Source organism: Delphinus delphis, chromosome 3, assembly GCF_949987515.2.
Source record: "Delphinus delphis chromosome 3, mDelDel1.2, whole genome shotgun sequence".
Taxonomy (NCBI): Eukaryota; Metazoa; Chordata; class Mammalia; order Artiodactyla; family Delphinidae; genus Delphinus; species Delphinus delphis.
This window is the reverse complement of record NC_082685.1, coordinates 53,834,710-53,861,483: the sequence shown is the minus strand read 5'-3', so window position 1 is coordinate 53,861,483 and position 26,774 is coordinate 53,834,710. Positions and strand designations below refer to the sequence as shown.

Here is a 26,774-nt window from a genome sequence, read left to right as displayed (position 1 = left end):
TCAGGGAGGTGTCTAGAACTGGGCTTTGCAGGCAGGCGGGTGGTTAGGGGAGGACTTGCCAGGCAGGCCAGGGGCAAGTTGGTGCCCTTGAAGGCGAAGTGAGTGTGGTGGGTTTGCTGTAGCTTCCTATGAGGCTCTCAGCCTGTCATGTGAGGTGCTTATAGGGTAATGATAGAAAATAAGTAATAATATATTTTGAATTTTTCTGTGGATTTGAAGTATTTCATAATTTTTAAAAAAGAAGAAATGAAAAAAAAAAAGGATAACCAGAAGAGAAAAATAGCCCTTGAAATACAGGTGGAAGAGACAGGGTTCCTTGCGCCAGGCAGAAGCAGGACACCAGGTGACACCACCAATTTACAGCGTGACTTAAATTGGCACTTGTTTCTCCTTTCACCACTGTCATCACCACTACCTTGACCACCACCATGAACAATACTAGCTGTCATTTAGTAAGCCATTATTTCAGGCCAAGAGTTTGACTCACTTAGTCTTATTAATCATCCTTAAACTTTATGAGGTAGGTACTGTTGCTTGTGTTTTATAGGTGAAGAAAGGGGTTTAGAGAAGCCAAGTGACCTGCCTCCTGTCATCCAGCTGGGAATGTCTGTATGACTCCACTCCCTGTGCTATCCTGTCTCCTTTAGCTTTTTTTCCCCCATATTTATAAATTGGAAATAATATTTGTACTCCATACGTATAGAATGGCATTTTTCAAATTTTAAGTCATGACACATTAGTGGATTGTAAAATGGATTTAGTAGCAGAAAGATGACCAGAGTAGAATAAAAAATAATAGAATTTATCACACTTACTGTTTCTGAAACTTGTGCTTCTAGTAACTCGTGTTTCTGATATGCAAGTACGTATGTGTGTGTACCTCTCTCTGTGTGTGTATATATGTATGTATGTACTAGTGAAGTGTTATATGGGAAAATATGTTTCCTACCATGGGTTATTGTCAGAAAGTTTGAGAGCTACTGTTCTAGACTTATATGAAGTTCAAACAACATTAAAAAGTGTTGCAGAGCTCCTGTAAACTCTAAAACACCTTGCAAGTCTAAGTTGTCGTTACTTAACACTGGAAGCTGAAACAAACAAATAAAGGATGGCAGATAAAAGTGTTGCTGTGCTGTAACCTCCACCCATCTGGTTCATCGCAGGTAGTGCTAATCTGTCACCACATTGTGTCCAGTGGAGCCAGGATGCAACTTTAACACTCCTCGACATAGCACTGCAGGCCTCAAGATGAAACCTATTTGCAGACCTAGCAGCAGGCTTAGGTATTGTTGGTACATCAGGACCAGTCTGTGGTTATAAAGTACCGCTCAGCACTTCCAGAGCTCTGACTCTCATTTAAATGCTAGGAAGGCAGATGTGATCCCCAGAACAGCAATGGACATCTCTGCATTACAGGCCCCAAAAGAGTTGCCTCCACTCTCCTCCCCTCATAGTGCTCCCCCACCACCATCTTCATCTGGAAGTGATTTACCCCCTTCTGCCTCTCAGAGGGTATCAGACCAATCCAGAGTCCCCATCCACTTTCCCTTGAAGCATCGGTGGCAATGGCCATTTTCCTTGGAACATGCTCTTTCCTCATTAACCGTAATTCATTAGGGAACCACAGGGAACATGGGGTGCCGATCCCCCACCAACTGCCCTGAAGGCATGCCCCTCAGGAGATGCCCTGCTTCTCAGCTGATGTGGCAAACTCTGAACAGTCACAAAAGGAACTGGGCTTTCCCTTAAAATCGCACGTGGAAACTGTTTCTCTGCCGCCTGCAGAGGAAGCCTGTAGAATTGGCAGTTGTCTTAGAATTCTCCACAGAAGAGTCCACGTGGACCTAGGGAAGGCCTGTCAAAGACTCCCTCAGTGGAATATGCAATAATGCATAAGAGACTCTTGTTGTGGATTTTAAGTCAAGACTCAACATGACATTCTGGGCTGTGTGGGGAAGAGCTCAGGCAGCTCAGTTACCAACCCGGAAAGCAAGTTCTCTGTGTTTTATAGACCTCACTAATGAATGAGCCCCGTGGCCTTGGCTAGACCAGGCTTCCCAGTGCTCTGCCAGCCCTCCTCCCACACATGGGTAAATGCATCAAGTTATAATGGATGGCTGGTGCCAGCAGAGACTGAGGTCTGTGCCTTTCTCTCTGGGATACACAGCAATCTCCAGCCGTTAATAATTCCTTCTGGAGTAATGAGCACAGCTGTACCAAGTTGTGAGCAGTAATAACCAAGTGATAGATCAATTTGTTACCTCAGTGTGCCGAAAGATAATGGTAGCTGGTCATGAAAGGTATAGCCTTTTTCCCCAAAAGTTTCATAAGACTTAGATCAATGTGTTTTTTAAGTTCTAAAATAAAATGGATCATTAAAAAGGAAATGAGTTACATTGGGTAGCCTCAAGCGTATTTATATTCAGAGATGCTTATCCACAATTACCATAGGTTTTTTCCAAATGCCTTTGGTCATTTGGGCCAGTAAACCGGAGTAATTACTGCTCATTAATTAAATCTAAGAAATGGAACACAGTTCCAGACTTTGAAAAGGGAGGTTGGGAGAGTTGAGATACATTCCCCCAAAATCATCAATAATAATTTGAGGTTTTCTGAGTAAGTCGTTGGGTTGAGAATTATTGTTTAATGTCTACTCAGAAACTCGGGTCGTCTTTTAACACCTCATTGAACATTTGTTGTGTTTCTCCTGGGCCGGGCACTGCTCTCAGCACTGGTGCTACCAACTAAAATAAGCACGGTCTCTACCCTAAGGCAGTAGTCGAGACCTTAATAACATGTAATAAATCCAGGGGCCAACACTCCTGCCTTCATTGAGGGGTGGAGGGCTGGGGAGAGACTAGACAGAGACTTCAGAAGGGAAGGGAGCCATTGGCGCCGTGCCTTGAAGACCAACAGTTTGCCAAGCAAAGAAAGAAGGGTAAGAGAACGTTCTAGGGAGAGGATTGACAAAGGCAGGTAGATGTGAAAGTGGAAAGAGGATGGGTAGTGAATGGTTATAATAATCATCACTGCATTTCCCACACGGTAACACATTTAACTGATACAACAACCTCACGAAGTAGATGTATTATTCACCTCACCCCCTTTTTTATTTTATTTATTTATTTTTGTCTCCGTTGGGTCTTCTTTGCTGCGCGCGGGCTTCCTCTAGTTGTGGCGAGCGGGGGCTACTCTTGGTTACGTTGCACAGGCTTCTCATTGCAGTGACTTCTCTCCTTGCGGAGCACAGGCTCTAGGCGCATGGGCTTCAGTAGTTGTGGCACACGGGCTTAGTTGCTCCACGGCATGTGGGATCTTCCCGCACCAGGGCTCGAACCCGTGTCCCCTGCATTGGCAGGCGGATTCTTAACCACTGCGCCACCAGGGAAGCCCTCATCCCCTTTTTTAAAAGATGAGGAACCCAAAGCTTAAACACTGACTCCCTTGCTCAGGGACCCAGAGCTGGGAGGTGACAGAGGGCTTAGAGGTGAGTTGGAAAAGCTGTGCTACGTCATAGGAGTTTGACATTAAAAAAACAGTGGAGCCCACCAGTGGCTTATGGTCACCAATATCAGAACATTCCAGCTGTGCAAGCGTCGCTGAACACTTGCACATACACTGTGTCACTGTGTTCTCTCTCAGTGACCCAGTGAGGTGTGAGGCCATTGTAGTTTTCAACAGAGGACTGCCTTGAGTGGAGCCAAGTTGTAGACGGTAGCTGGTGGTGGCAGGCAGGGTGCCGCCAAACCCAGAGAGTCTAGTCAGAGAGCCTTGTTAAGAGGCTGTTGCTTTAGTCAGATTGTGTTGAGAAGCGTGATGGTGAAAGTGATCATCGTCCAAACCCTATATTTTTATATTGGTCTACAATTTAAAAGTGCTTTCATACATAAATAGCTTGTTGATTCATTTACACAGGGACTTTTGTGACAAGAGGGTAAGTCTACTGACTTGGCTTATTTGGGAGGGGAAGTATAAAGGCATGGAACTCACTTTCTGCACAAAGGAACTGATGTTGAAAGTAGTGGTGTTACAAGCAGCTTGTAAATATGCAGACTTACTGATTGACTGAGGCCCAGAACCAAAGCCTTTCCCCTTTGCCAGCCTTTCCCCTTGCTTTAATGCTTTCAGACTAGAAACCTGATACAGTTTTGGGTAGAATGGGAAACTATAAGTAACATCAGGAGATTCAGCTAGAACTCAGAAAATGTTTGTAAAATATTATTACTTGGACCAGAAACAGGCCAAGGCATCAGTGGAAACATCTCCTTGCTGCAGGTATTGTTTAGCAATCAGAAAGCAAGTTCCCTTCCTGACTGGGCTGTTCCACAGTTCACGTTTCATAGACTTAACCATCCCTTTCAGAGGAGGAGCTTTTTATGAAATTAGACGTTTAGCCCTAGAAAATGAAAGAAAAATACACATCTGCTGATAAAATTGGTTAATGTAGTGTTCAGTAAAGGCTCAGTTTCAAAACCAGCAGTTAAAGCAGTAGAACCTCTTTTTCCTCCTACAAAATAGAAGTATCCAAGAGAAACAGTGCAAACATTTATAGAATTGTGTGAAAAACAAATACTCAGTATAAATAGCACTAAGTGCTAGGGAGGTATGTCTGTGCAAACTGGCATCTCTGCCCTATTTCTCTCTAGTTTCTAGTAATGAATAGTTTTCTTCTTCTAACAGGTGGAAATATTAGGTGGAAGCCCCTAATATTTTCTTAACAATACTGAATGGCCTTAACTTTTAAGTCAATAGATAATTGGTATATTTGTGTACATGGGGCCAGCAAATGAACAATGAAATTTTATGGCTAGGTCATGGTGCCCTGGGTGTGGAGTTCAGATATATGTTTTGAGTAGTTGTTTATCCAGAAATATGCATATGTGTTTAGCAGTTTACTCAGCCCCAATACTCCTGACCCTGTGTGTTCCTTGGACTTTGAGAGTAAGTGACAATATAAACACAGCCATATACATGGATGTACAGTAGTGCATTTTTATTTCTGTTTATGCAGAAATGTTTGGCTTAATGTAAGCCACGTGTCTAATATGATGGGGCTTTAATACTTTGTGCTGAATTTCCTGACCGAGATCTACCCATTTAAAAAAATTAGGTCTGTTTTGGGCCTATATTTGCAAATGTATTAAAGCCATCAGGAGTTTTTAATATTTGCACTAGAGAAAATGCTAATGATCACAGCGGTTTAAGCAGCAGCCGAGTTTAAAAGTTGTAACTAAGAGGGATTAGCAGTTACCTGGATTTGCAGAATAGGGATTCAGATGTGCAAAGGTTCACATTTTGGAAGGCAAGCTGCTTTGGTTGGTTGGTTGGTTGGTTGGTTGGTTGGTTGGTTGGTTGGTTGTTTTAAACAAAATGGGAATTGTAAGGAGTGTCGTATCCTGAAATAACAAAAGAGCCCAAACACTGGAGATTTCTGAACCTTTGGTAGACGAAAATAGGAGTAGAAAAGTCTCTCTTTGGACTCCAGAGGCATCCGAACATGTCCCCAGATCTGGCTCCTACCAGATGAGGCGTCTGAAGAGGGGAAGGGTACAGGAGGTCAGCTGTCCACTCATACACTATTTCTCTCATTTGTGCCATTTCTTTTCCTTCCTACCAGCGTTGCTAACAACCACAAGCAGAATTTGATGACGGTGGCAAACCTTGGCGTGGTGTTCGGACCCACCCTGCTGCGTCCTCAGGAAGAAACGGTAGCAGCCATCATGGATATCAAGTTTCAGAACATTGTCATTGAGATCCTAATAGAAAATCATGAAAAGGTAATATATCATTGGTCACCACAAGTGGAGAATTTACTTGGGGGGGAGCTGAGTTGAAACTGGCCCACAGGGTTGACTGAGGTTCACATCAGTGGTGGCTTTTACACTGTAGTGATGATGACTAAGTTGCTGGTGGTGGTATGGTGGCGGTGATAGTCATCTTGGGATTGCATCAGTGGCAACGGTGGCGGTTGTGGTGACGGTAGTGGCGGACAACATATTGGGCATTTCTTTTGTAACAGGAACTGTGTGCTAAGCACTTTACATATGCTGTCCTTTTAACCTCATAACAATGCAGTGAAGGAGGTACTACTAGGAGGCTCATTTTGAAAATGCCCTTTACCCATTTGTTTTTTTTTCACTTGGTTGTCTTCTTATGAATTTTTGAGTTTTTTTAAAACATTAGAATAGTAAACTATTTTCATGTGTTTCAAATATTTTTCCTAACCTATAGTTTCTTTATAGTTTTATAAATGGTGTATTGTTTCATACCGTGTGTGGGCGGGGGGGCGTGTCTGTCTTTTCCTTTAGGGCATTGGAGTTTCTGGTCTGTCTTAAGAAGGTTGCCCTCACCCCACATAATGAAGTATGTCAACACAGCTGCCCTTAAAAACTGGGGTAGAGGGACATGAAGCTCCACCCATCTGTCCCACCTCAGTTCCTGGTAGCACATCTCTCTGAAGCTTCTCAGAAACTGCAGGGCACCATTTGACAGCCCAAGGTGCTGGGATATAATAAAAATGCTGTTCCTCCTAAATAAAACCTTTACCTAGAAAGGTGAATGGATCGCACTAGGTCACCTGCCAAATAAATCTAGCATCTGACCGCTAACCACCTGCACTGATGACACTCCAAAATAAGCCATCATCAGCTCTCGTCTGGATTTTTACAGGAGCCTCCTAATTTTTGTTTCCCTGTTCCCACCCTTGGCCTGTCTATTCCGATGTCAGCCACCAGAATGAGATTTTTTTAGTGTTAGATCAAATAGTATCAGTTGTCTGCTAAGCACCGTCCAGTGGCTTCGCATTTCACAGAGTGAAAGTCAGAGCTCTCCCAGGAGCCTTGAATGTCCTACAGGGTCTCTGCTCTCCCCTCTGTTACTTGCCTCGTCTCACCTCCTACAGCCCTCTCCCTGAGTTCCCTCCTACGGCCACCTCGACTGCCTTGCTGGTCCTTGCCCATGGCACACACTCCCACCTCAAGGGCTTTGCAGTTACCGTTTGCAGTGCGTGGAACGCTCTTCCTCCTGGCATACTTCTTCACCTCCTTCAAGCCTAAGTGAGGCCCACCGACATCTCTCTATTTTAAATTGCGAACAGTCTCAACCCCGGCATTCCCCCTCCCCTTGATCATGCCGTCTCTCTCCTTACCACTTTCTGGCATACTATATAATTTACTTATTGATTACACCTATTGCCTTTCTGACCTCTTGTAGAATGTGTGTATCATGAAAGCAGGGACTTTAATCTGTTTTCTTCTGTGCTTTGTCCCCAGTTCCTCAGTATGTGCTCAGTGTATGTGTTGGATGAATGGGTGGGTTCCTGTGGTAGCTAAGCTCCAAAGTGGCTCCTGGTAACCCCTGTCTCCTAGTAGTCGCTCCCTTGTGTATCCTCTTCCAACTGTGAATAAGCGATCAGCACTGATCCCAATGTGATCAGTAGGAATTGATCAATAGGAAATTGCAAAAATAATGGTCTGTGACTTTGCTGAGCAGTCCTAAGACCTTGTCGCATTTGCCTTGGTTTCTGGACTTGTTCACTCCGGGGCAAGCAAGCCACCATGTTGTGATGGTGGTCACACAGCCCAGTGGAGAGAAAGTGAGGCTGCCTACCAACAACCAGACCAAGTTGCCAGCCATGTGTGAGTCAGCCACTTTGGAAGTGAATGGTCACGCCTTCAGATGATATAGCCCCAACCGACACCTTGAGTGCAACCGCATAAGAGACCACTGAGCTAACCTTCTCCTGACTCACAGAAAGTGGTAGAAATATTAAATGCTTTAAACCACTAAGTTTGGGGGATAATTTGTTATAGAGCATTAGTAATTACTAAAGAATCTCTGAATATAAACTTTCACAGAGTAACGGAGATCTCCTGCAAAATTGTGTAAACAACATAGCCTTTTTCTGACATGGTTAATAAAGAGATATGAAATCAGATAATTTATTTGAAGAAATTATCTTCTCTTTCTCTCAAACTTTGGACTCTGTCCAACCACTTCCCACAAATACAGTAAATCAGGTATAAAAGAAGATTATGTTACGTATGATGAAAATTAACTTGGAAAAAGGGAATATAATCAAATAGCAGTTAGTAACATGTTTTCTAAAAACAAAACACTCGGATTTAAATCTGTTACCTCTTAATAGCTGTGTGACCATGAGCAGATTACTCAGCCTCTCTATGCTCATAAAAGTACTTTCAGTACAGTGTAACTGCTGTGACAAATAACCCCAAAATGTCAGTGACTCAGGACAATAGAAGTTGATCTCTTGCTCACATACCAGTTTACTGTGGGTATTCTGAGGGTGGGGTACTGCACCGTGATTCAGCAACCCAGGTTCCTTCCATCTTGTAGCTCTGCCTTCTGCTCTGCAGGTCTCTACAATCGACCAGTTGGTGGGGGAAATGAGAGAGCAAGGAGGATTGAGTAAGATTATATGGGCCAAGCCTAGAAGATGCTTTCCTTATTTTCACCGCCGTTCCATTGGCAGAACTCAGTCATGTGACCCCATCCAACTGCAAGGGAGGCTGGGAAAGCACCCAACTGTGCAGAGCAAAGGGAAGCAAGTTTGATGACCAGCTAGCCAGTGAGCCACCTCCCTTATTCTGTTTTGTTGTGAGGATTAGATAAGGTGATTTACGTAAAAGACTTAGCCAAGAATCCAGCCAGAAGTAAGTGTCAATAACTGTAATCCATTGTTTTTAGCAGTCTCAACAGAATTCTCTGAAAATAGAGCATAAGTCCATCTCTGAGTGTCACATATGCCCCTTTCTCAAAATGATCATTTTTAAACTTAATCTTTTGTTAAATAAAATAATATTAAATGTTGAGACAGATTTCTAAGGAGTTTGATTATGTTTCATGTCCCTAAGGGGCATATACGAGCTTATAGCAGGCAACATCTAATGATTTTTGAACCTTAACAGTTTTTTGGTGTCCTTGGGCCTTTAAAGCCAGAAAACATTCAAAAGTAGTGTGATAGAAAAAAGACCAGATACTGCTAATAACAATATTAAAACTTGTGTAAACAAGCAGCCATCCCGCCTTGAGCACAAAATATAGAAATAGAAATGAAATATGAAATGCATGGCCAGGCCTGCAAGTATATGGGCAGGAACTGGTGAAAATACTCATCTGATTTGGTGGATTATAAATTATGTTCCTCTATGCTGTGTATCTGGGGAGGTACATATTAAAAGAGTATTATAGTGCTTCATTATATGTTCTTCTTCATTAGTCTCTGCGAGAGAGTGGGATGATTCACAGCGAGATTTCTGTTCCTGTGGAAGCCAGTGCAGGAGTGTCAGTGGAAACATTCCTAGGATGAAGGCTGCAGCAGAGTGTATGTCTCCAGTCCTGAGGGAGCTAGTGTACCACCACGATAGGGGTTTTTAACCTGGGATCCATGATGGGCCAATGTTATATGCAAGACCTGTGTACGTACATGATTCTGGGAAGAAAGTCGTTAAGATTCATCAGGTTTGCCTTTCTGGTAAAAACAACTTAGAATAAGGCAGTTTGACTCCTTTTCAAATGTCGTTTTGGGCCTGATCTGGCATAAAGTCAGCAGATGCTGCCTTAGCCTCCTTTGGAAACCTGTGATGTTCACCTCACAGGAACCCAAAGCATACATGGCCACGCCCAGAGAGCCCCTGGCTTTCTGGAGACAATGCTTTGGAGGAATTTCCTGCCAAGGGAATTTAACATTATCCATCAACAGAGCATGTTTTTGTCCTCAGGTGAATATTGTTATCTTCCTTTAAAATCCACAATATGAAGATCTTAGTTAACAGTATTTAATGAGCGTTCCCTTAGGCTTGGCTGTAATTTTCTAGAGATATAAATGCACACACAAATGTCGTAAGTGACTACTTCTCTAACTTTATTGTCGGAAGTTGGACAAAATCCTGAAACCTCACTTGAAGAAATGCTTTCCAACAGCATCATTTCATCCTGTCCCCCAACAAGCATTTGATAGCAAATGCCCCCTTTCTTGAACAAGCCCTAATACAGGTCTTAACTGTATGTCTCCCACAGTTAGTGGTATAATACTCTCTCTCGTGTTGTTAAGAACATTTTACATGAGATGTGTACTTTGTGCCTTGGAATAAAATTGGGAGGGACCCAGGAATAAGTAGAAGACAGCACAGATGGAGGGTATAGAAACCCAGGCATGTAGCCTTTGGAGCCACTCAGAGAGAGAGAGAGAGAGAGAGAACCGTAAGATGTCTGTTTCAGTTGTCTGTTTCAGTTATCTGTTGCTTCATAACAGATCATCTACAAACCTAGTGACGTAAAACAGCAATGACTTGTTTTGCTCACACATCTGTGGACCAGAAATCTGGGGAGGGCTCATGTGTGTTCCAAGCTGCAGTGGTTTTACTGCAACTGGTGGCTCCAAGATGACCTTACTCCACATGTCTGGGACCTTGGTACTAGCTGTTGGCTAGGACACCTTGGCCCTCCTCCACATGCCCTCTCTCTCCATGAGATCTCTCATCATTTAGTAGTCTAGGCCAAACTCAAGAGGGCAAACACAGAAGCTGCAAGACCTCTGAAATCCTAGGCCTTGAATAGACAAAGTGTCACTTCAGCTACATTCTGTTGGTCAAAGCAAGTCACAAGTCCAGCCAGATTGAAGGGGCAGGAAATAGACCCCACCTCTGGATGGGAGGAGTAGTGTGCATGCACAGGCGTGGGAGGAATTGTGGGCTGCCGTTTTCGCAGATGGTCTCCAAGAATGCCTCACTCCCCATCACTGGAAGGTTTGCATGTAGTTCCCATTGGACAGGCTTTCCTTTCTTATTGGTGGCTGCAACTGCTCAGCGTTTCTTTTTTATTTTTCTTAACATGTGAACATATTCCCCCCCTTTTCTTATTGGAGTATAATTGCTTTACAATGTTGTGTTAGTTTCTGCTGTACAAGCGAAGTGAATCAGCTATATGTATACATATATCCCCTCCTTCTTGGACCTCCCTCCCAGCCTCCCCCGCAATCCCACCCATGTAGGTCATCACAGAGCATCGAGCTGAGCTCCCTGCGCTATACAGCAGGTTCCCACTAGCTATCTATTTTACACATGGTAGTATATTTATGTCAAACCTAATCTCCCAATTCATCCCACCCTCCCCTTCCCCCCTGTGTCCACACGTCCATTCTCTATGTCTGTTCCTGCCCTGCAAATAGGTTCATCTGTACCATTGTTCTAGATTCCACATGTATGCGTTAATATATGATATTTGCTTTTCTCTTTCTGACTTACTTCACTTTGTATGACAGACTCTAGGTCCATCCACAAATGACCCAATTTCATTGCTTTTGATGGCTGAATAATATTACATTGTATGTATGTACCACATCTCCTTTATCCTTTCATCTGTTGATGCACATTTAGGTTGCTTCCATGTCCTGGCTATTGTAAATAGTGCTGCAGTGAATATTGGGGTACATGTGTCTTTTTGAATTATGGTTTTCTCAGGGTAAAGGCCCAGTAGTAGGATTACTGAGTCATATGGTAGTTCTGTTGTTAGTTTTTTAAGGAACCTCCATACTGTTCTCCATACTGTCTGTATCAATTTACATTCCCAACAACAGTGCAAGAGGGTTCCCTTTTCTCCACACCTTCTCCAGCATTTATTGTTCGTAGGTTTTTTTTTTTTTTTTTTTTTTTTGCGGTATGCGGGCCTCTCACTGTTGTGGCCTCTCCCGTTGCGGAGCACAGGCTCCGGACGCGCAGGCTCGGCGGTCATGGCTCACGGGCCCAGCCGCTCCGCGACATGTGGGATCTTCCTGGACCGGGGCACGAACCGGTGTGCCCTGCATCGGCAGGCGGACTCTCAACCACTGTGCCATCAGGGAAGCCCGTTTGTAGATTTTTTGATGATGACCATTCTGACCAGTGTGAGATGATATGTCATTGTAGTTTTGATTTGCATTTCTCTGATAGTGATGTTGAGCATCTTTTCATGTGCCTCTTGGCCATCTGAGTGTCTTCTTTGGAGAAATGTCTATTTAGGTCTTCTGCCCATTTTTGGATTGGGTTGTGTGATTTCTTTTGATATTGAGCTTGCATGAGCTGCTTGTAAATTTTGGAGATTAATCCTTTGTCAGTTGCTTTGTTTGCAAATATTTTCTTCCATTCTGAGGGTTGTCTTTTTGCCTTGTTTATGGTTTCCTTTGCTGTGCAAAAGCTTTTAAGTTTAATTAGGTCCCATTTGTTTATTTTTGTTTTTATTTCCATTTCTCTAGGAGGTGGATCCAAAAAGATATTGCTGTGATTTATGTCAAAGAGTGTTTTCCCTGTGTTTTCCTCTAAGAGTTTTATAGTGTCCCGTCTTACATTTAGGTCTTAAATCCATTTTGAGTTGACTTTCGTGTATGGTGTTAGGTAATGTTCTAATTTCATTCTTTTACACGTAGCTGTCCAGTTTTCCCAGCACCACTTATTGAAGAGACTGTCTTTTCTCCATTATATATTCTTGCCTGCTTCATCATAGATTACTTGACCATAGGTGTGTGGGTTTATCTCTGGGCTTTCTATCCTGTTCCATTGATCTATATTTCTGTTTTTGTGCCAGTACCATATTGTCTTGCTTACTGTAGCATTGTAGTTTAGTCTGAAGTCAGGGAGTCTGATTCCTCCAGCTCCATTTTTTTTTTCTCAAGATAGCTTCGCTATTCGGGGTCTTTTGTGTCTCCATACACATTTTAAGATTTTTTTTGTTCTAGTTCTGTGAAAAATGCCACTGGTAATTTGATAGGGATTGCATTGAATCTGTAGATCGCTTTGGGTAATATATAGTCATTTTCACAATATTGATTCTTCCAATCCATGAACATGGTATATCTCTCCATCTGTTTGTGTCTTCTTCGACACAGACAGGTCTTTTACCTCCTTAGGTAGATTTATTCCTAGGTATTTTATTCTTTTCGTTGCAGTCGTAAATGGGATTGTTTCCTTAATTTCTCTTTCTGATCTTTCGTTTTCAGTGTATTGGAATGAAAGAGATTTCTGTGCATTAATTTTGTATCCCGCAACTTAACCAAATTCATTGATTAGCTCTAGTAGTTTTCTGGTGGCATCTTTAGGATTTTCTATGTATAGCATCATGTCATCTGCAAACAGTGACGGTTATACTTCTTCTTTTCCAATTTGTATTTCTTTTTCTTCTCTGACTGCCGTGGCTAGGACTTCCAAAACTATGTTGAATAATAGTGGTGAGAGTGGACATCCTTGTCTTGTTCCTCATCTTAGAGGAAATGCTTACAGTTTTTCACCATTGAGAATGATGTTTGCTGTGGGTTTGTCATATATGGCCTTTATTATGTTGAGGTAGGTTCCCTCTTTGCCCACTTTCTGGAGAGTTTTTATCATAAATGGGTATTGAATTTTGTCAAAAGCTTTTTCTGCATCTATTTAGATGATCATATGGTTTTTCTCCTTCAACTTGTTAATATGGTTAATCACATTGATTGATTTGCATATATTGAAGAATCCTTGCATGCCTGGGATAAATCCCACTTGACCATGGTGTATGATCCTTTTAACGTGTTGTTGGATTCTGTTTGCTGGTATTTTGTTGAGCATTTTTGTATCTATATTCATCAGTGATATTGGTCTGTAATTTTCTTTTTTTGTGATATCTTTGTCTGGTTTTGGTATCAGGGTGATGGTGCCCTTATAGAATGAGTTTGGGAGTGTTCCTCCCTCTGCAATTTTTTGGAAGATTTTGAGAAGGATGGATGTCAGCTCTTCTCTAAATGTTTGATAGAATTCTCCCGTGAAGCCGTTTGGTCCTGGACTTTTGTTTGTTGGAAGATTCTAAATTACAGTTTCAATTTCATTACTTGTGATTGGTCTGTTTATATTTTCTGAATCTTCTTGGTTCTGTCAATGGTCTTCTGTTTCTCCTCAGAACTGCCATTTTTTACATAACCAGGGGGCATGCAACATTTGGTGGACGTGACAAGTTCAGTCCTCACATACCCTTTGTAAGCCTCAGTATGGAGAGCTAACTCATCAGTGTCTAAAACTGGGAAAACATCTTTGGTTTTAAAATTGACATTTAGAAGAGAGTGAGTTTTTTCCTGGTGAGAAAATTCAGTTTCTCTTTCCTCATAAAACATCTTTTTTGAAGAGACGGAAAAAGGCTTCTGTTTTAACTGGCTAAAACATATGGCCTTTCCTCTCCACCCCTCCCCTTTCTTCTCCTCCCCTTCCTCCCTCTCCCTCATTGTTTAGTAAGGGTTAACACTAGACATTCAGACAAAGGGTTAAAAATGAAGATAACTCCTGAACTGCTTTATGTTGTCCCTGGCACATCCACACACCCTCAAGACAGCACCTGTTTAGAAGTGAGAAGAGCCTAAACCAAGATGGCGGAGTAGAAGGACATGCTCTCGTCCCTCTTGGGAGAACACCAAAGTCACAACTAACTGCTGAACAATCATCGACAGGAAGACACTAGAACTCACCAAAACAGAAACCCCACATCCAAAGACAAAGGAGAAGCCACAAAGAGACAGTAGGAGGGGCACAATCACAATAAAATCAAATCCCGTAACTGCTGGGTGGGTGACTCTCAAACTGGAGAACACTTATACCACAGAAGGCCACCCACTGGAGTGAAGGTTCTGAGCCCCACATCAGGCTTCCCAGCCTGGGGGTCTGGCAACGGGAAGAGGAATTCCTAGAGAATCAGAGTTTGAAGGCTAGCGGGATTTGATTACAGGGCTCTGACAGGGCTGGGGGAAACAGTGACTCCACTCTTGGAGGGCACACACAAAGTAGTGTGTGCATTGGGACCCAGGGGAAGGAGCAGTGACCCCAAGGGAGACTGAACCAGACCTACATGCTAGTGTTGGAGGGTCTCCTGCAGAGGCAGTGGGTGGCTGTGGCTCACTCTGAGGACAAGGATACTGGCAACAGAAGTTCTGGGAAGTACTCCTTGGAGTGAGCCCTCCCAGAGTCTGCCATTAGCCCCACCAAAGAGCCTGCACGCTCCAGTGTTGGGTCGCCTCAGGCCAAACAACCCACAGGGAGGGAACCCAGCCCCACCCATCAGCAGTCAAGCGGATTAGAGTTTTACTGAGCTCTGCCTACCAGAGCAACAGCCAGCTCTACCCACCACCAGTCCCTCTCATCAGGAAACTTGCACAAACCTCTTAGACAGCCTCATCCACCAGAGGGCAGACAGCAGAAGCAAGAAGAACTACAGTCCTGCAGCCTGTGGAACGAAAAACACATCCACAAAAAGACAAGGTGAAAATGCAGAGGGCTATGTACCAAATGAATAAGATAAAACCCCAGAAAAACAACTAAATGAAGTGGAGATAGGCAACCTTCCAGAAAAAGAATTCAGAATAATGATAATGAAGGTGATCCAGGACCTCGGAAAAAGAATGGAGGCAAAGATCGAGAAGATGCAAGAAATGTTTAACAAAGACCTAGAAGAATTAAAGAACAAACAAAGAGAGATGAACAATACAATAACTGAAATGAAAACTACGCTAGAAGGAATCAGTAGCAGAATAACTGAGGCAGAAAAACGGATAAGTGACCTGGAAGACAGAATGGTGGAATTTACTGCTGCGGAACAGAATAAAGAAAAAAAAAAGAAAAGAAATGAAGACAGCCAAAGAGACCCCTGGGATAACATTAAACACAGACACATTCGCATTTTAGGGGTCCCAGAAGCAGAAGAGAGAGAGAAATGACCTGGGAAAATATTGGAAGAGATTATAGACAAAAACTTCCCTAACATGGGAAAGGAAATAGCCACCCTAGTCCAGGAAGTGCAGAGAAGAAGATATAACAATTATAAATATATATGCACCCAACATAGGAGCACCTCAATACATAAGGCAATACATAAGGCAACTCCTAACAGCTATAAAAGAGGAAACCAACAGTAACACAATAATAGTGGGGGACTTTAACACCTCACTTACACCAATGGACAGATCATCCAAAATGAAAATAATTACGGAAACACAAGCTTTAAATGACATAACAGACCAGATAGATTTAATTGATATTTATAGGACATTCCATCCAAAAACAGCAGATTACACTTTCTTCTCAAGTGTGCATGCAACATTATCCAGGATAGATGACATCTTGGGTCACAAATCAAGCCCCAGTAAATTTAAGAAAATTGAAATCATATCAAGCATCTTTTCTGACCACAACGCTATAAAAGTAGGTATCAATTACAGGAAAAACCCTGGAAAAAATAGAAACACATAGAGGCTAAACAATATGTTACTAAATAACCAAGAGATCACTGAAGAAATCAAAGAGGAAATCAAAAAATACCTAGAGACAAATGACAATGAAAACACAATGATCCAAAACCTATGGGATACAGCAAAAGCAGTTCTAAGAGGGAAGTTTATAGCTATACAAGCCTATCTCAAGAAACAAGAAAAATCTCAAATAAACAATCTAATAGTACACCTAAAGGAACTAGAGGAAGAAGAATGAACAAAACCCAAAGTTAGCAGAAGGAAAGAAATCATAAAGATCAGAGCAGAAATAAATGAAATAAAAACAAAGAAAACAATAGCAAGGATCAATAAAACTAAAAGCTTTTTCTTTGAGAAGATAAACAAAATTGATAAACCATTAGCCAGACTCATCAAGAAAAAGAGGGAGAAGACTCAAATCAATAAAATTAGAAATGAAAAAGGAGAAGTTAAAACAGACACTGCAGAAATACAAAGCATCCTAAGAGACTACTACAAGCAACTCTATGCCAATAAAATGGACAACTTGGAAGAAATGGACAAATTCTTAGAAAGGTATAACCTTCCAAGACTGAACCAGGAAGAAATAGAAAATATGAACAGACCAGTCACAAGTAATGAAATTGAAACTGTGGTTAAAAATTCCCAACAAACTGTCCAGGAGCAGATGGCTTCGCAGGTGAATTCTATCAAACATTTAGAGAAGAGCTAACACCCATCCTTCTCAAACTCTTCTGAAAAGTTGCAGAGGAAGGAACACTCCCAAGCTAATTCTATGAGGCCACCATCACCCTGATACCAAAACCAGACAAAGATCCTACAAAAAAAAAAAGTTACAGACCAATATCACTAATGAATATAGGTGCAAAAATCCTCAACAAAATACTAGCAAGCAGAATCCAACAACACATGAAAAGGATGATACACCATGATCAAGTGGGATTTATCCCAGGGATGCAAGGATTCTTCAATATACACAAGTCAAACAATGTGATACACCATATTAACAAATTGAAGAATAAAAACCATATGATCATCTCAATAGATGCAGGAAAAGCTTTTGACAAAATTCAATACCCATTTATGATAAAAACTCTCCAGAAAGTAGGCATAGAGGGAATCTACCTCAACATAATAAAGGCCATATGCAACAAACCCACAGCAAACATCATTCTCAATGGTGAAAAACTGAAAGGATTTGCTCTAAGATGAGGAACAAGACAAGGATGTCCACTCTCACCACTATTATTCAACATAGTCTTGGAAGTCCTAGCCACAGCAATCAGAGAAGAAAAAGAAATAAAAGGAATACAAATTGGAAAAAAAGAAGTAAAACTGTCACTGTTTGCAGATGACATGATACTGTGCATAGAGAATCCTGAAGATGCCACCAGAAAACTACTAGAGCTAATCAATGAATTTGGTTAAGTTGCAGGATACAAAATTAATGCACAGAAATCTCTTGTATTCCTATATACTAATGATGAAAAATCTGAAAGAGAAATTAAGGAAACACTCCCGTTTACCGTTGCAACAAAAAGAATAAAATACCTAGGAATAAACCTACCTAGGGAGACAAAAGACCTGTATGCAGAAAACTACAAGACACTGATGAAAGAAATTAAAGATGATACCAGCAGATGGAGAGACATACCATGTTCTTGGATTGGAAGAATCAGTAATGTGAAAATGACTATACTACCCATAGCAATCTACAGATTCAATGTAATCCCTATCAAATTACCAATGGCATTTTTTACAGAACTAGAACAAAAAACTTAAAATGTGTATGGAGACACAAAAGACCCTGAATAGCCAAAGCAGTCTTGAGGGAAAAAAGCAGAGCTGGAGGAATCAGACTCCCTGACTTCAGACTATACTACAAAGCTACAATAATCAAGACAATATGGTATTGGCACAAAAACAGAAATATAGATCAATGGAACAAGATAGAAAGCCCAGAGATAAACCCACACACCTTTGGTCAGCTAATCCATGACAAAGGAGGCATGAATATACAATGGAGAAGAGACAGTCTCTTCAATAAGTGGTGCTGGGAAAATTGGACAGCTACGTGTAAAAGAATGAAAGTAGAACACTCCCTAACAGCATACACAAAAATAAACTCAAAATGGATTAGAGACGTAAATGTAAGACCGGACACTATAAAACTCTTAGAGGAAAACGTAGGAAGAGCACTCTTTGATATAAATCACAGCAAGATATTTTTTGATTCACCTCCTAGAGTAATGGAAATAAAAGCAAAAATAAACAAATGGGACCTAATGAAACTTCAAAGCTTTTGCACAGCAAAGGAAACCATAAACAAGACGAAAAGACAACCTTCCGAATGGGAGAAAATATTTGTAAATGAATCAATGGACTAAGGATTAATCTCAGCAATATATAAACAGCTCATGCTGCTCACTATTAAAAAAACAAACAACCCAATCCAAAAATGGGCAGAAGACCTAAATAGACATTTCTCCACAGAAGACATACAGTTGGCCAAGAAGCACATGAAAAGCTGCTCAGCATCACTAATTATTAGAGAAATGCAAGTCAAAACTACAATGAGGTATCACCTCACACCAATTAGAATGGGCATCATTAGCAAATCTACAAACAACAAATGCTGGAGAGGGTGTGGAGAAAAGGGAACCCTCTTGCACTGTTGGTGGGAATGTAAATTGGTACAGCCACTATGGAGAACAGTATGGAGGTTTCTCAAAGAACTAAAAATAGAATTACCATATGACCCAGCAATCCCACTACTGGGCATATACCCAGAGAAAACCATAATTCAAAAAGACACATGCACCCCAGTGTTCATTGAAGCAGTATTTACAATAGCCAGGACATGGAAGCAACCTAGGTGCCCATCGACAGATGAATGGATAAAGATGTGGCGCATATATACAATGGAATATTACTCAGCAATAAAAAGCAACAAAATTGGGTTGTTTGTAGAGACGCGGATGGACTTAGAGACTGTCATACAGAGTGAAGTAATTCAGAAAGAGAAAAACAAATATCGTATATTAATGCATATATGTGGAACCTAGAAAAATGGTACAGCTGCAGCGGTTTGCAGGGCAGAAATTGAGACACAGATGTAGAGAAGAAACCTATGGACACCAAGGGGGGAAGGAGCGGGGTGGGGGTGTGATGAATTGGGCGATTGGGATTGACATGTATATACTGATGTGTATAAAATTGATGACTAATGAGAACCTGCTGTATAAGAAAATAAATAAAAGAAAATTCAAAAATTCAAAAAAAGGAGACAGAAGCTTGTTTACAAAAAGAAGAAAAAAGAGAGCACCTGTTTGTCTAGAAACATCCCCTGCTGATCATCTCTTGTCACAGAGATCCCACCTGTTTCTCGTTCATGGGAGCCTTAGTGATGTGTTTCTCAAAGACGTTCAATTTGGTCAAATTAAGTACGCTAACCACATACTTACCCTGTTGTGATGCTTCAGAAACTTGGTCCTTCACCTCCTGCACAGCCCTGGGGAGGGGAGCAATGTTTGGACCAATTTGTACAAAATATATATCCCAACGTAAGTGAAGGCAGAGAGGAAAAAGCCAGAAGATAAGGATTATGCATGGGGGCTCCTGATAATTCTTCTTTTTCCATGTTGCTAATACAGACTGATTTATTTACTCAGTTGAAGGTAATGGGTCTTTTTAATGTACATAGTCCAGCAGTACTAAAACTAATGATAGTAATAGTTAACTTTTACTTACAGCTTATTGTCCCCAAGGCATTGTGCTAAGCAGCCTTTTATTCATCATATCATTTATTTTTCACAGCAACACTGTAAGGTCAGTATTTTTAGCTCTATTTTACAAATTTTGAACCTAAAGTCCATAGAGTTGAAAAAACAGCTTGTTAGGAGAAGAACTAGGGTTGAACTTAGGACTCCTTTCGTAACTCAAGCTATTAAATCTATTCTTGTTAATCTCTAATGACTGCATTTATTGAGCACCTACTCTTGACCTAAGATAAATGAGACAGGACCGTGTTTTCCAAGGCCCTCCTGTTTTCTCAGGATATAACTAACCATAATATAGTGTGCTAAGTGGCATCCAGTAAGATGAATAAAGTGTGTGGTACCACTGAGGAGAAATAATTTAATTCTGCTTGTACCTGGCTCTGACAGATAAATAGACAATTTCTAGGCAGAGCAAGAATGGAGATGGGGGGACAGCCTTCCAGAGGAACATTAATCAGTTAATCAACATCAATCAACTCGTGTGTATTAAAACGAAATGGTTGTGAAAGAACTTTGGGTTATGTTAGCAAGTGGTCAGAGATGATGCCAGAGATTGGACTGAGCCTCTCTGTCAAGGGTCTTGAAAGCTATGGGAAAAGGTTGGCATTTCCTTCTGAAAAATGGGAGCTCTCAGGGGATTCCAAGTAGTGAGGGAAAATGATTGTATCAGCACTTGAGAAGGACATCCCTGGAAGGTGAACCAGGTTGTTCTCTGGTTGCTGATACCAGAATCACTCACTAAATAAAAACAAAACCATAGAGTTTACCACACTGTAGTAAGCTTGTGGCTATATATTTTAAAAGTCTTGCCCAGAGACTGTAACCTTTGACCTACAGCCTTTACTTATTACAGGGTAGAGTAGGATCCTAATGGCTTTTATTTGGGTCTTTTTGCCAGACTTCCTAAAGGGAAATAGTAGCTCATGGCATCATTTCCCATCAACAGCTCCATACCCTGGACTTGACCTGGATTCTCTGAAAGCTAAAGAACAGACTTGAGAGTCTGAGTCTTTTTATCTGTAGTCAGATTTCAGAGTTAAAAGTTCAGAGGGCAAAGACTTTGGCTCTTTCTCTGTTTGCTTTACGGTAATAATTTTTTTTTATAAATTTATTTATTCATTTATTTATTTTTGGCTCTGTTGGGTCTTCGTTTCTATGCGAGGGCTTTCTCTAGTTGTGACAAGCGGGGGCCGCTCTTCATCGTGGTGCGCGGGCCTCTCACTGTCGCGGCCTCTCTTGCTGCGGAGCACAGGCTCCAGACGCGCAGAGCTCAGTATTTGTGGCTCGCGGGCCCATTTGCTCCGTGGCACGTGGGATCTTCCCAGACCAGGGCTCGAACCCGTGTCCCCTGCATTGGCAGGCAGACTCTCAACCACTGCGCCACCAGGGAAGCCCAGGGTAATAATTATTTTAAGTTACCATTTCTATATGCACAGAATCTTTACCCAGCTCACACCTTGTCACCCTGAGCCTTAAAACATCAATTAGCCCAATACTTGGGGTTATAGTGGAAGTTATCAATATTTATATGCATCTAGTTAAGATTTCAAAATACTGAACGCTGTCATTGTTCAAGATACCGAAAAGCCCAGAAATTCTGCAATTTCTTACAAGGTTTTCCTTTTATTTCTCTTTTTAAAGGTTAGCTTGCCAATGACTTTGAAAAATTTAAATGTCTAGGAAAAACAATCCTGTCAAGAATCATACTGCCACCTTTTCATAGATTTGGTTAAACATGAAATCTCAGATTATGTGTATGTCTTAACATCTTGCTGTTAAGTTCCAACATGTAATAGTAGGATTGTTTTGAACAGTCCACGATGTTTCTTTTGGCTGTGGCATTCAAAAGGGTTTCTGCACATGAAGCAGGACCTGGGTGTGCACATGTGCCCATGCACCGTGTGCTTTTATCAGTATTGCTCCTTTGAATGGCTATTGATGTTTTACAAAATAAGTTATCATGATTCTTTTTCCAGTCCATCAGTAGGCTTTGGAAGAGGTAGGAGTGGTGATCTTTGAGTTGTTAATTCTTAGAAATGCCCAAAGATCAGTGCCCCCTTTTTTTTTTGCCCCTTTTTAATACATGTTAACTTTTAATCTTATATGTCAAGGAGAAGAGTGAGCAACCATGGATGTCCTTGCTTAACAGCTAGTGTAAGCAGCGAGTCCTAAGCAAACTTGCGTTCCTGTTAACATGGTAGTGTCTTTCAAGGTTGTCTTGATTTGAGTTGATTTGGGCCCACCAAACTGCCTTGATCTGCTTTTACCAAGATGTCGGTGGCTTTGGAATCCATTGTATCAGTGTTGGGGTTTGTACACAAAATGTGCATCAATTAATAGAATGCAATTGATTTGAACAGTTTCTGGCAACTGACAAAGTGTTGGGCAGTTGTATTTCATTTCCTTGTTATTTCAATCGGCTGTTGATATGCAAAATTGATGATGATGGTGATGGTGATGATAATGATGGTGATGAAGAAGAATGCCTGCACACTTTACTCTTGTGCCTCATGACCATGGCTTTTTTCATCTGTTCGTTGATTTATTGTTGTTGCTGTTACCTTTCCTTACATTGGTTTCTGAGTGTATTCTTTTTGGTCCTGTCCATGTTAGGTTTAGAAATAAGCTAGATTTACTTATATGCTCAGCTGGAATGCTTCTGTCACAGGCTTTTCTTCCATTTGCTGTGTCAAGTGCCATGCAGACAGTTCTTCGTTAGTGTCATAAGGTTGTGGATCTGAACATCTGTATTCTGCAGCACCCCCACCCCCAGCCAATAAAGCCCCAGATAAACCAATCATTGTGTGAGCTCCTTTAATGGTTCTCAAATAAGGGTGGAGTTTTGTTATGTTTTAATCCATTCCTCTCTGTCAGCAAAGAAAACAGGAAATAGAATCTTTCTGGAGATAAGGAAAATCACAGTATCCCATGGATTACCCAGGTTGACTGTATATACTGCCAGTTACTAAATGGAATTGTTTCCTTTTGAGGGACTTTTAATAAAACTACTCAAACTACTTTCCGAATTGTTGTTCCCTGGGCCAAAATGCTGATATCAACAGGACATCGGACTTCCAACTCTCCTTAAAAAAAACCTCTCTGTGTCTGTAGCCTCTGAATTTGGCTTCTTAACTGGTATATTAAATGAGCCCTGCTAAGACGTGCCTGGCTTTCCAGCAGAAAGGTGCTGGGTTTATGGCTTCTCGTGCCCTGAGCAGTCCTGTTCTACAGCCTGTGGATAGAAAGAGTGGGCAGTGTGTGAGCCATGCTCCGTAGGCCTAATCCTCCACCTCCAAAGCAGATACTCCTCAGACTAACCAAGCCCATGACTTGTTATTATTTTTTGTTACTTGAAACCCTGATACATTTATGTTTTAGGAAAATGCTTAGTCTCTTCTCTTATAGAAGCCTTTCTCTTTTGCCTTGTAATCCTAGGCCTCTGTCATTGATTTATTGTCTCAGAGCTACTTTGCAGTTACAGACCAGGAACTCTTCATCATGACCTAATTTTCCTCCCATAAAAATCACAGCACGTAATAAAGAGTATACCACACACGTTACGGGAAGGCTTCTAATCCTTGTAAATTGCAGGAACATGTTACAGATGGGATTGGAAAAGGTATAAAAATGTGTATGTGACATGGCTAAGAATAAATTCCACAAGTGTCAATGGTCTTCAATGTCAAGATGGGCCCGAGGGGGGCCAGTGAAATTTGAATTTTGTAGACAATGCAACGGGAAAAGAACAGCAAATTCTAATGTTGTAAGCAGTTGAGATCGATGTTATACAAAGAGCAGTAATTAAATTTGCACTTGTAAATTAAATCTTCATGTCCTGACTGCAGATAATTCATTGTTGAGTCTCCAGTTATTTCCCTTCTTATACTTTTTTATTAATGCAATCATGTCTTTTGAACGCTGAGTGTCAAACAGTGTTAGGTGCTTCAGTCCTCGCCTCAGTCCCGGGAGTTTTTACAGATGTGACAGCTAAAGGTCAGAGTTACATAACTTGCTCAAAGTCACAGAACTAGTGAGTGACTAAAATCAGATCCATCAGACTCCAGAACTTACGATCTTTGCATTTCGTCCTCTGTCTCTCAAATTACTGACACGTATAAAGGCCACAGGTGGTTAAGACCCAGACAGTCCAGCTAAGCTGTCTTAAGTCCCAGTCCAGCTGTACTCATTTATGTGACCTTGAACAAATCTGTTAGTCTCAATGCGTCTCAGTTTCCTCACCTATAAGATGACAAGAATAATAGTAGAGTAAAATCCTGAGATAATCCATGTAAATAACAGCATGATAAACACTCAATAAACTTTGGATATTTTTATTGTCACTTATACCACCACTACCTCCAGCCCACTCTGTCAGGTTCTGTGCTCAGCATTTAATATGCATTAGCTTTTCAGTATCCCTGCAAGACAGGTGTTAGATCCCCATTTACACAAGGGAAACAGTCTCAGAGGGGTTAAGGCTCTTGCCCGAGTTGAACCCAAGTCTGTATAGCTCCAACACCTATTTGCTTTATACCCATATAATGACTGTAAATTCCTTTCCTATATATATATACTTTTTTTGGATGGTGTTTAGGTTTATTTTTAATTAATTTTTATTGGCGTATAGTTGATTTACAATGTTGTGTTAGTTTCTGCTGTACAGCAAAGTGAATCAGTTATACATATATTAGATTCTTTTCCCATATAGGTCATTACAGAGTATCGAGCAGAGTTCCCTGTGCTATAAGGTAGGTTCTTATTAGTTATCTATTTTATATATAGTAGTGTGTCTATGTCAGTCACAATCTCCCAATTTTTCCCTCCCTCCCTTTCCCCCTTGGTAACCATAGGCTTGTTTTCTACATCTCTGACTCTGTTTCTGTTTTATAAATAAGTCCATTTGTACCTTTTTTTTTTAGATTCCACATATAGGTGACATCCGTGACATGGCAGTGATGCCAATGTCTCTGACGGTGAAGTCAGTGTAGCTGTAGGTCTGCCCACTGACCAGCTGGATCAGGACTCAGCCCAGTTCTATGTGACGGCCTCTGCCAAGTCACCCCTGACCACTCTGCCACACAGCTTAAGGAGAAGCAGCAGCTTGGTATTCTAATTCCACTTACAGGAAGCTTGAAATTGGGGATACTTGGGAGCGTTATCCAGAATCTTTTTTTTTTTTTTTTCTTTGCGCAGTACGCGGGCCTCTCACTGCTGTGGCCTCTCCCGTTGCGGAGCACAGGCTCCGGACGCGCAGGCTCAGCGGCCATGGCTCACAGGCCCAGCCGCTCCGCGGCATGTGGGATCTTCCCAGACCGGGGCACGAACCCCTGTCCCCTGCATCGGCAGGCGGACTCTCAACCACTGCGCCACCAGGGAAGCCCCAGAATCATATTTTTATTTTATTTTACAATCTTACTCCCCGGTAGCTTCCAGAAGGCTTACAGCCTTCCTTGTAACTTTTATTTCTAAGGCATTCCTGACTAAGTCAGAATTCGTTTGTAAGTTTGAACAGAATTAATGGGGCACTTGGGGCACAGAATAAATCCCCCCCTTTTGTGTTAAGTTGGAAAGCCTCTGTGAAATGAGATTATTCCAGACACATGGTAGAGCTCCATAAATGCATTGCTCAGAGATTACATGAGCTCATGCTTCCATCGTTCAGCAGAGGCGTTTGTACAGTGACTCTTCTCAACAGAACGAAGGAAACTTCATGGGATTCTCTTGAAGTCATCCCTTCCAAACAAAATAGGATTGGAACAACCAGCAAAACTGTGAAGCGTTTGGATTCTCATCAGAATTCAACTCAAGCTTTTTTCACAGGCACATCTTTTGGCCTGGCTGACAAGGTAGCCAGGCAGTGAGCAGCCTTTTAACAACTTGCATGTATTCAAGTTTCAGAGTTAAAGGAACAAAAGTAATTTGGGGAATGATTGCCCAGACTCCTTAGTGAAGGTCTGTGTCTTCTGTTCTGACTTGGTCTGATTTGTAGAGGTGCTCTTGTGCCTGGGAAAACCATGTGTAATCATAGTGGTGACAGTCCTGTGTCTGGCACTCCACATTTCGCAGCAGGCCTCACTTGCACATCATTTGATCTCAAGAATAGCCCTTCGGAGTTCTTCAAAAGCCTGGACCTGGTTCACACTGAGACCCAGAGAGCTGGCCTTCAGGACTGTAGCTCTGGCCCATGGTGAAAGTCTCCATCTCCTAGAACTGATTCTAGTATGCTCCAGTAGCTTTCCTTTTAGAGAAAGCAGCCAATGAGCAGAATGTAATTCTCATGTGTTCCCGTGTCTCCTCCCGTTTGCCCGTGTATAAACACTGTTTTGAAAGCAATTTTCCACGCATCTGTCTAAATCCATGGTCCTTCCTCACGACTCACTCTTCTTTGTTTCTCCAGCATGTACTACAGTTTTTAGGAAAGAAGAAATGCTCACGTTTCTGGTGACAGTTGAAGTGAAAATGCATGTGCATTATCTTTCTTCACATTGTGGTTGAGTGAGGATCTCATTCTCAGTAGCTCTTTAGGAAAAGAGACAAACTGACACAACATTGTAAAGAAACTATACTCCAATAAAAAGTATTAAAAAAATAAGAGAAAAGAAATGAAAAAGGAAAAATAAAAGGAAAAGAAAAAATTTGGAGGCCAGACATAAGGAGGTGGGGACCTATCAGTGTGTCTGAATTCATTCCCAGATGTTTTTTAGCTCGGATTGCCGAACATGCTGTACTTAAGGCCAGAGGCAGAA

The 26,774-nt window shown here is 41.5% G+C and overlaps 1 protein-coding gene across 3 annotated transcripts in view; it reads left to right on the top strand.

Annotated features, from left to right (window-relative positions):
* Positions 1 to 26,774, top strand: part of ARHGAP26 (Rho GTPase activating protein 26) — a 478,823-nt gene that overhangs the window by 367,206 nt on the left and 84,843 nt on the right. For all 3 annotated transcript variants that reach the window (XM_060008623.1, XM_060008625.1, XM_060008624.1), the window contains exon 18: positions 5,618 to 5,777. In XM_060008623.1, the coding sequence (XP_059864606.1) occupies positions 5,618 to 5,777 (160 nt within the window). The remainder of the gene's footprint in view (positions 1 to 5,617; positions 5,778 to 26,774) is intronic.